Source organism: Hydra vulgaris, chromosome 04 (assembly GCF_038396675.1).
Source record: "Hydra vulgaris chromosome 04, alternate assembly HydraT2T_AEP".
NCBI classification, from domain to species: Eukaryota; Metazoa; Cnidaria; class Hydrozoa; order Anthoathecata; family Hydridae; genus Hydra; species Hydra vulgaris.
The window spans coordinates 21,438,067-21,449,066 of NC_088923.1; the positions used below are offsets into that span (position 1 = coordinate 21,438,067).

At 28.9% G+C, this 11,000-nt stretch overlaps 2 protein-coding genes across 4 annotated transcripts; one reads left to right on the forward strand and one right to left on the reverse strand.

Annotated features, from left to right (window-relative positions):
- Positions 1–5,934: 5,934 nt before the first annotated feature.
- LOC136079269 (uncharacterized) lies at positions 5,935–6,798 on the reverse strand. The gene has a single exon (XM_065794996.1). The coding sequence runs from the start codon at positions 6,796–6,798 to the stop codon at positions 5,935–5,937; it is 864 nt and encodes a 287-aa protein (XP_065651068.1).
- Positions 6,799–7,184: 386 nt separating this feature from the next.
- LOC124818713 (52 kDa repressor of the inhibitor of the protein kinase) lies at positions 7,185–10,124 on the forward strand. Of its 3 annotated transcripts, XM_065795767.1 has the most exons (4): positions 7,212–9,455; positions 9,582–9,647; positions 9,725–9,869; positions 9,948–10,124. In XM_065795767.1, exons 1-4 carry the CDS (start codon positions 7,385–7,387, stop codon positions 10,096–10,098), a joined length of 2,433 nt encoding a protein of 810 aa, XP_065651839.1. In that variant the 5' UTR covers positions 7,212–7,384; the 3' UTR covers positions 10,099–10,124. The 3 variants fall into 3 exon arrangements, with proteins under 3 accessions (XP_065651838.1, XP_065651840.1, XP_065651839.1); XM_065795766.1 differs by having other exon boundaries at positions 7,185–9,647; XM_065795768.1 differs by lacking the exon at positions 9,725–9,869 and having other exon boundaries at positions 7,211–9,647; positions 9,948–10,011.
- Positions 10,125–11,000: the final 876 nt, after the last annotated feature.

An 11,000-nucleotide genomic window follows, 5' to 3' on the forward strand; every position in this document is an offset into this window, starting at 1 on the left:
ATTAGAAACTTACAACACTTTAGGTATTAATTTTGTCGACGCTAAAGATAACCCCCCAAATGTACCGCAGTTAAGGCCAATTGAAAATTTTTGGGCACATTTAAAAGCAAAAGTTTATGGAAATGGATTTACTGCGAAAAATCTTGACCACCTTAAGAATAGAATTCGATTAAAGTTGAAAGAGTTTGATTCAGACTACTTTTTCAACCTAATGGATTCAGTCAAAACTAAAGTTCGAAAAGCCGCTGATTTAGGACCACTTTCGGTTATAAAATAGTTAACAATGTCCAGTCACTCATTTTAGTTAAAATTTTTGTCAAAAATCGATTAATTTTGTATTCAATTAAGAACAATTTTTCATTCCGGATTTTTTGTGAACAGACGTTATATATATATATATATATATATATATATATATATATATATATATATATATATATATATATATATATATATATATATATATATATATATATAATAATAACATAGGATATTTAGTTTTAATTGTAACAGTTTGAAAAAAGTTTGTAGTATTAACTAAAATGTAAAATTGATAAATTTGTCATTTGGTCACGTGATTTTGGAAAGATGACTTATGTGTTTTCTGTCTCTAATTTTATAAAATTTTGCAAATTACTAACTACTTGAACTAAAGTAACACAAAATAAGTATGCGTCGCAAAAAATATAGCTAAAAATGTTACACTTAAAAGACACTGTTCATTAGCAATAAATATAACTGAGGTATTTTTTTTAAGCGCAAAAAATAAACTTATGCGGATAAAATTACGTTAACAATATTTAAAAAAACAATTAAAGTTATATACAAAATATCAATACTGTTTCGTTTCCGTTTATTTTTAAATTTTTTTGTTGAGTAGTTATATAAAAAAAACCGTTTGTCTAATTATTCCCCGTTTTCCCCATTAACATTTATTTTTATATAAATGTTTAGATAAAAGAAAATGCTGGCAAGTGCTACTGTTTTAACTTGCAATAGTGACTTTTGTTAATGATTTTAAACCATGGCATTTTTTTTTTGTTTGAGATAGCTACCTTTCAGAAATGGAGTAAATTCCAAACATTTAAATGTTTATACTAATGTCAAATAAAAATGCTTTACAAAAAACGTGATAAACGGAGCCTGGGAACAAAAAACCTCAAGTTTTTTGCCCCTTTTCCTGCCCTAAACGTGAAAGCAACAAGCTGATAAAATATTTTTTCTACTACTCTTAATTAAATTTATATTCATCGATAAATTTTAAATTTCATACTATAATCTATCAATAAATTTTAAATTTCATAATATAATCTAGAAGATCGTCAAAGGAGAAATATTCTTCGAATCGAAGGAGTCGAATAAAATAATAACAAAAACTGGAATGGTACGGAAGTAAAAATAATAAACCTTCTTGATAATACCCGCAATGTAAAAGATGTATTCATAGAAAGAGTGCACAGAACTGGTATAATGGACAATAAAAAGCCTAGAACAATTTTAATTAAGTTAGTTAATTATAAAGACAAAGTATAGATTCTAAAAAACGCCAACAAACTAAAAGGTTCGGGAATTTATATTAACGAGGATTTTTCGCTAGAAACTACTATATTAAGAAAGAAACTTCTTGAAGAAAGCAAAATTAAAATTTTTATGCGTTTTATCATTTGCCAAAACGTTAAATACTTATTTTTAATAATTAGATATTGTAAAAGTTATTAAAAAAGTATCTGCTAACGTTAATCAAAAATTTGTGACTACGCTGTATTAGCCTAATAGTTTTGCCAAATTGCAACAACAACAACAAAATTTATAAAATTTAAGTATATATACTTTTATAAATATTATTTATGTTTTACTCTATTTTTACTCTCTACTTTTAAAACGTGTAAAAATATAAACTCGCCTATTTTTAAACGTTTTAAAGATTTAAGCGATTAAAAGTTTAAAACGTTTAAAAGTTAAAAATTTATTCGAAAGCCCTAGAAAAACAACTGCTCTGACAAAATTATAATTTTTTTTTCAAAAATTTTTTTAAGTAGTTAATAAATCATATAAAACAAACCTTTGATGTCAAATATTTAACATTTGTTCACAGTTAATATTTTAATTTCTTGTTAACTTAAAGACAAACGTGCATTTATTTTTCGTTACATCAGCCGGCGGGAGGCAAATATTTCCTCCTCCAATTTGGCGGCCGCAGCCAGCTGGGAGGCAGAAACTATTGGAGGCGGCCTTCAAATGGTTTTGCCTCCAAAAAATTTTCTGAAGGCGGCCACCATTGGCTTCCGCCTCTTTATTGGCGTCGGCCTCCAAAACCTATTGCCTTCGAAAAAAACTCTAACTGCGGCCGCTAATAGAAAGGCAAAAGCCACTGAGGCGGAATGAAGGAAATTTTGCCCTAAAAATTAATTGGGAGGCAGCTGCCGTCTGCTGCAGAAGAAAAGAGGAGGCGAGAATATTTACGCCGTTTGTCAACACTGCGTTACCTCAAACAATATTAGTGTTATGACTAATCCCAAACTTAGGGAAAAGGAATTGTTAGATGCAGTCTCTAATTTTCGAAGTCTCTGTTAGATGCAGTCTCTAAGATTCGAAGTCTCTGTTAGATGCAGTCTCTTAGTTAAAGCCCAATAAAAGCGTTGCTTTCGATGCTATAAGTAGTAATATCATTATTAAATCGATAAAATACATCACAATCGATAAATCACATTTCCATTATTACATAATTTTAATTTATATTTAAAATATGGTGTTTTTCCAGAAAACCTAAAAATCGCAAAAATCATTCTAATTTTAAAATCAGGCGATCCTTGTGAAGTTGCAAATTATCGCCCGACCTCAATTCTTACTTGTTTTTCTAAAATATTAGAGCGAATTATGTTTAATAGGCTTTATTCTTTTTTTTATATTTTAGCTTTCGATACAATCAATCATCAAACCCTTCTATCGAAACTCAAAAGTTATGGTATAAAAAATACTAACTTGTTCTGGTTCGATAGTTATTTGACTAATAGGAAGCAGTATATAGTATATGAAGAAGGAAAAACTAATTATGAGACAATTAAATGTGGTGTTCCTCAAGGATCAATTTTAGGACCACTTCTATTTCTCGTTTATATAAACAATTTAAATAAATTTTCTAACATTTTAAATACAATTTTGTTTGCAGATGATACCAGCTTGTTTTATTCCAATAAAGATATCTATACATTATTTCAAACAGTAAACAAAGAACTAGATAAACTAACCCAATAGTTTAAATCAAACAAGTTATCTTTAAATATTACTAAAACAATTTACACTTTATTCCATCGTCTACATAAAAAATAAGATATTCCCTTTGAACTTCTGGACCTTTTTATTGATAATCAAATAATAAAGAGGGAGCAATTAATAAAGTTTTTAGGCGTGTTTCTAGACGAAAATGTAACCTGGAGGGAACATATAGGTGTAGTTGAAGATGAAATATCGAAAAATTTAGGTATAATGTACATAGCTAAGCAGTTATTAAATCAATCTTGTTTAAAAAAAGTTTATTTTTCTTTTATTCATTGCTACTTAATTTATGCGAACATTGCTTGGTGTAGCACTAACGCGACGAAAATAAAAAAATTGCTTAGCAAACAAAAACAGGCTATAAGGATAGTTTCAAACGTAGATCGTTTCTCACACACACAAACACTAAGCCTCTATCATGTTCAAACTCGATAAAAATATATTACCAATCTTATTTTATTCAATTTAAAAAAAAAAAAATCACATATACCCTACTAGATTTTCAAAATACAACTACAATCAGTTCAAAACTGAAGATACGCTTCCGCTTCTAACGCGATAAGAAGTGTTTTTGAGGAGGAGAAAAAATTTATAAATTTTTAATATTATGGTATTAAAAGCTGACTTTGAGGCTCTAGAAAAAAGAGTATCAGCTTTAGAAAAAGCAATCGAAGCTAAAGACGACCAGTTAACTGAAAAAAACCAAAAAATAGAAGAACTAATAAAAAAAGTTAGAAGATAAAAATTGTAATGATGAAAAAGGTAACGAGGAACTTTGGACTGATGTTGTAAAAGGTAAACAGAAGAGAAAACCAATAAATCAACTCAATCTGATTAATGCAGTAGCCAAAGAATCAAAAGAACAAAAAATGCGAGAAAAGAATGTAATTATTTTTGGTTTAGCAGCATCTACGAATAAAAATAAAGATAATGCATTTGACGAGGATAAAAAAAATGTGATAACTATTTTTAACAAAATTGATAATGTGTTCTAAATTAACAAATGTTAATATAGAACACATTATCAAGTTAAAAACAAGGAACGAAAATCAACCACCTTTTATCGTTGTCTTAAAAGATAAACACGAAAGAAATAAAGTTTTAAAGTCTTCAAAAGTATTAAAAGACGATGACTCGTTCTCGAAAGTATTCATAAATCTTGATCTTACAGAAGCAGAAAGACATAAAGCAAAACTCTTAAGAGAAGAATGTCACCGAATGAACACTGAAAAAAAACAAAGAAATGAAAATAATTATTATTTCAGTATCAGATATGATCGAGTAGTGAAAATCACTGTATAGCAATTACCAAAAAACTATAAGATTAACAAAATCGAATATCATAAATCAACGGGCAGGAACAAAAAAATCATTAATGAAATATTTAAAAAAATAAATTACGAGTCAAAATCAATTGAGTCAATAAACATATTATCTGAAAATACAAAAAAACTAACAATTAATAATAACGACGTAACAGAAAATTTTTTATCACGTTGGTATACAAATGCTACATCATTAAAATGTAAATACAATTGATTTATTGCTGAAATAGTCATATCTTCCCACAGATACTTTTTATTAGTGAAACATGGTTTAATGAAAAGTCATTAAGTAATGTTTCGGGTTATAATATATTTCGCAAAGATCGAGTAGGTTAACGAGGAGGGAGAGTATGCATATATATCAAAGAAAATATTAAATCTGTTACAGTTTCTGATAAAATGTTAAATGACGACGACTTAGAGCAAGTTTGGACATCACTGCATATTGGCAATGAAAAGATACTTTGCGGATGCATTTATAGACCAGGCACAATTGACTATAAATCTAATCTAAAAATAATAAATTCAATTAAACGAAGTTACAATCTATTGATAAATAGTAAGTATTCCGGCTTATTGATGTGTGGGGATTTTAACTACTTTTCGATTAAATGGAATAAAGAAAACATCGGCGAACTTATTAATAATTCAGATATTTCTGCTAAAGAGTTCTTAAAATGTTTAAATGATTTTTTTATAAAACAAAACGTAATTAAACCAACTTTTCAAATTAATGAATTTAAATCCACTAACGTTCTTGACCTAATATTAACAGATTCAAACAAAAGAATAATTGATTTGAATCATTTTGATAATTTGGGTGCACTTAGTCACGGTCATCAGATCCTAAAGTTTTTGTATTGCTTTAGAAATAATTTAAAAAAAACGGAAGCAGTAAAAAAAATATATAACTCTGTACAAATACGGCAATTATAATGGCTTTTCCGATATGCTAAATAGCTACGACTGGCATCTTGAATTCAAAAATTTAGATGCTAATGTTTCATACAACAAATTTGTCAATATTTACAATAAAGGTCTTATATATTTCATTCCAACAATTACAAAGGGAGTTGTTAAAACAAAAGCGCCTTAGATGAACTCTTACTTAAAAAAGTTAATTAGAAAGAAAAGAAACCTCTGGAGAAAATGTTTACATAATCGTTTTTTAAACAAAGGAAATGTACAGTGGCGGATTAAGACTTTTCGGGGCCCGGGGCTATTTAAAAGTAGGAGGCCCCGTTCCACTAACAACGACAAAAATGAGTAAAACAAAGATTTTCTTGAAAATGCTATCACTGATATTTATTTATATATAAATTTTATATTTATTTTATTGAATTAAGTTGAGTGATTTTTTTTTGCTTTTTTTCCCCGTAAACTCTGCAATCACATCGCTGAAATCCAAAGTTTCTAATAATTTTGACTCAATAGTTAATCTTGCTATATTACTTAAACGACTATGGACCATTGTTGATCGGTGCATGTTCTTAACTCTTTTAAGAGTAGAGAATGATCTCTCAACCTCGCAATTTGTTATGGAAATAGTTAGAAACAAGCGATATGCTATATAAACATTTGGAAATACATCAATAATATCGGTTTCAACAATCCAATTTAAAACATGCGGAGGAATCAATGTGTTTTCAGTCTCAGATTTATCTTTTTTATGCGAAAAAAAACCCGGAGGCTGCAACTTTAATGTTACAAATTGTTCTATTTCAAATATGAAACTATCTTCTAAATCATTTGAGTACACTTCTACAATTTTTTTCGCGCTAACTTGCCATTCCATGGTACTAATAGTTAACAGCTTCGATAGAAATCCAAATAACTTATTTACGTGGTTGTAACCATCACTTCTTATAGTTAATTGTGTCACAAGTTTGTCAATAATGACAAAAAATGTATTCACTCGAAACATGTTGGATACGCTTAAAGAATCAACTTGGTTTTCTCTGTTGGTCAATTTTTTAATTACCTTTCTTTTGTTCTTATCAGAATAGTCTTTTTCAATAAACGAGCTAAGTTTTTTTGATTCATTCTCAAATCTCGTAAAGTCGTTTCGTAAGTTTTTTACAAAGTCAATTAGTGAAAGTAACATACTGCTTGCTGTATGCAAATCTAATTCAACTTCTTGAATTAATTTGCTAACCGCATTAAACCTCTTAAGTATGTGATGCCAAAGTACAGCCATGAATGCAAACTCTAGCTTAGTGATCTTATTTAATAAACACAAAGCTTCATGACGAGTATCAGATTTTTCTTCTGTATCCTCAGCTATATGACATAGCGCTGCATGAATCCCATCAAAATTTTCTACCAAACTTTTTGAAGCATCTGACCTACATCAGGGGCGGGTTTAAGGGGGGGGCTAAGGGGGTAGTAGCCCCCCCCCCCCGGGGGACAATGTTATATATTTTTTAAAACGAATAATAAAATATATCAATGATCTTTATATGCAAAAGTTATGCATAAATGCATATACATAAGTTATGCAACATAACTTCGTTTTAGTTTTATTGGAAAAACGCTTCAATGCTTCTTGCATTTTTAAGTTAATAAGTTTCTTAACCATAATGCATTACAACTTAGATTGTTATTATAAAGCGGTGTCATATAGTTTGCATTGTAGTTTATTCTTCTGTATTTGTTTATAGCCGTGCTTTTATTTTTGTTTTTTAGTTTTAAATTTAATTTTTTAAATTTTAAGGGATATTTTTAAGTTTTATGTGTTGTATGTCATGTGTTTTGTTTAAAGTTTTACACAAAATTTTTAACAAATGAGCAATGCCAATGGAAATGGTAAAAACCCAGCTAATGCAAAAAGAAAACAAGTCAATATTTCTACATATTTTAACAAGAAACACATTTTATCAGAACAAGTTAATAAAACAGAGAACTTAACCATTCCGATACCGTGCACTTCTCAATTATCTGAAAATGATAAAAACACTGCTTGCAGTATCGAAAAAGATATTTTAGAACCTTTAACTTTTATTGAGGATATTGGATATTATATAAACTCAAAGTCTTTAAATCAGAATACAAGATATAGATTAGTTAAAAAAAATTGGTTGCCTGGATCTGATTTTATTTATCCTTTTTCAACACATGTTAAAAAAGGCAAAGAAGTAAAGCGATACTTAAATCAATCTCACTTAATGAAATTCCCTTGGTTAGTATATTCATCATTAAAATCTGGGTTATTCTGTAAATTTTGTGTACTTTTCCTTGTTAACAATACTGGAGGATTAAGAAATACTGAACCTTTAAAAAAATTAGTCACTGTACCATTAAATACATTTGCTAAACTATTAGGAAAAGATGGCGATCTAGAATCCCACCAAAATAATTTATATCACAAAAATGCAATTTTACAAGCTAATGAGTTTTTAATCCGTTATGAACAGCCAGAAAGAGAAGTTCTAAACTTGATTGACAGCGAAAGAAAGAGGCAAATAGTTGAAAATAGAGAAAGAATTACTCCTATTATTGAGTCAATAATTTTTTTAGCTAGACAAAACATTCCTTTAAGAGGGCATAGGGATGATGGAGAATTATTAATTAATTCTAGTTCAAAAACATCCGTTATCAATGAAGGGAACTTTAGAGAACTTTTAAGATTCCGAATAAAATCTGGTGATAAGATATTAGAAAATCATCTTAACACAACTCATGCCAAAGCTACATATATAAGTAATACTATTCAAGAAGAATTAATAGAATGCTGCAAAGAAGAAATTATTTATAAAATATTGACAGATATTCAATGTAATAAGTTTTATAGTATTTTATTAGACGAAACTACAGATGTATCACATTCATCTCAAATGACACTAATTTTAAGATATATTTTTGATGAAAAAATAAAAGAAGATTTTGTTTCATTCATAAATTGTCACACATACTTTTATAATAAGCAAAAGTCAAACCAGGAGGAACATATCAATCATAGTGAAGAATGTGTAGAAAATTATGAAAGCACTATTATTGAACCAAAACTCACAGGTGAAGTTCTTGGAAAAATAGTCGTTAATATTCTAAAAAGTTTAAATTTAAACTTGAAACACTGTGTTGGAATTGCAACAGATGGTTGCTCTATTATGACATCCACAGTTCGTGGTGCTGTTAAATATATTCAATCAAATGCAACTCCAAATGCAGTTTATAGTCCATGTACGAATCATTGTTTAAATTTATCAATTTCTAAATCATCTAGTGTCATGGAAATTAGAGACTCTATTGGTATTATTAAAGAAACTGTTAAGTTTTTTAATATGTCAGCCAAAAGAAATCATGTTCTTAAAATAGTTTTTGGTAAAGAAAAAAATTTAATGAGTTTATGTGAAACAAGATGGATTGAAAGACACGATAGTGTTTTAATATTTAAGAATTCTCTACACTATATCATTAAATCTCTGAACCTTATAACTGAATGGCAAGATAATGATTCATCAGTAAAAGCTTATTCTCTTTTAAATTCATTAACTACATGTCAATTTATAATATCATTATTTATACTATCAGATTTACTCAACTTAACGTCACCTGCAAGTAAACTACTTCAAAGTGTTCAAAAAGACCTGCATTTTGCAGAAGATTGCTTTAAGGATATTATAAATATTATGGAAAATAGGCGGTCTACTTGTTATATAAATTTTAAAACAATATTTATAGAAAGTAAACAACTTATGGAAAAATTGGATGTGGAAGTAAAGTTACCTCGTATTACTAAGCATCAAATACACAGACCAAATATAAATACTTTAACCGTAGAAGAATACTTTAGAATTTCTGTTTATAATCCACTGTATGATCATGTCCTTGCTGATTTAAAAGATAGATATTTAAGTAAGAAAAATTTAACTGTTTATAAATTATTACTTCTTATACCAAGCCTCGTTGTTGCTATCAAGTTGCATGATATGAATAATATTGCAGACATTGTTGCTAAAGAATACTCATTTATTTGCATAGAAAAACGACAGTTTTCTTCTGAACTTGATTTGTGGATTACAAAATGGACCAGAGTTAAAAATGAAGGTAAATATTAAATCTATTAATAATTTATTTCAGGCTAAATTATCTAAATTATAAGAATTTAATCTCTTAATTTCAAGGAGGTTATTTACCATCTACAGTCATTGATGGTTTGGATTGTTGTCCAGATATATTGTTCCCAAGTATTAAAACAATACTTTTAATTATTGGTTGTCTGCCCATTAGCATTGCATCAGCTGAAAGAAGTTTTTCTTCTTTGCGAAGGTATATCTACATTCAAAATTAAAATATCAAATTAATAACCAAATAATCTTGTTTTTAACTAAAATGATTTAAATCTAGATTAAAAGATTGGTTACGATCCCGAATGAGTCAAGATAGATTGAATGGTTTAGCTTTACTTTATGTTCATCGGGACAAAGAAGTGTTAACAGACAGCGTTATTGAACGGTTTTCAAAAGTGAAAAAAAGAAACATTGAATTTATATTGTAATGTTCAGAAAAACGTTTTAGTTATTACTTATGTTTCTTTTTAAAAATGGTTTCCGGTAAAAATTGACATCAATTAAACTTTAGTTGGTAACAAATAAGAAATTAATAAACAAGCGGTTTTAAAAAGCTTGGCATGGGTAAGAAAAGTTATTAAGCACGCATTAGGTTCTCTCCTATATTAAGCACGCGAGAGAATGAGTAGAACCATTAAGAGTAGTCCATAATTTACGTCAACCAACTTTAACAAATTTTACCCCCATCGTAATGCTTTTGTAACAAGATCCGTAGTTTAAAGACGACCCTTTATGTGAATTAATATGTTAGAGACAAATACGACTAAATAGACGTAAAATACGACTAGGTAAATTTTTTAAACTTTAGCCCCCCCCTTGGTAAGTGACCAAACCCGCCCCTGACCTACATGAACATCGTGTATCTGATAGGCGCTTGAGTGTAGCATGATTTCCTTTCAATGAATCCCATCTATGTGTTGAAGCTACAAAAAATGAATACAAACTCTGGAGAACGCCAAAATAATTTATAGAATTGATGCACTCACTGACACTGCACTTCCCTACTAAATTTAAAGAATGTCCAGCGCAGAGGATATAAAAATCTAATTCACTCCGCTCATTTAAACGTGCCTGTAATCCAGAATATTTACCAGACATATTGCTTGCATTATCGTATGCCTGTCCCCGACAATTGGTTATATCAATATCATATCTTTCCAGTAGATCTAAAATGTCAGTAATCAAAGATTTACCGTCGTAGCTTTTAATTTGTAGAAAACAAAAAAATCGTTCATCCACGTGGCCATTTAGATAATAACGAATTATCACAGAAAGTTGATCCACGTGAGAAATATCAGGAGTCGAATCTACGATAATTCCCCAGTATTTT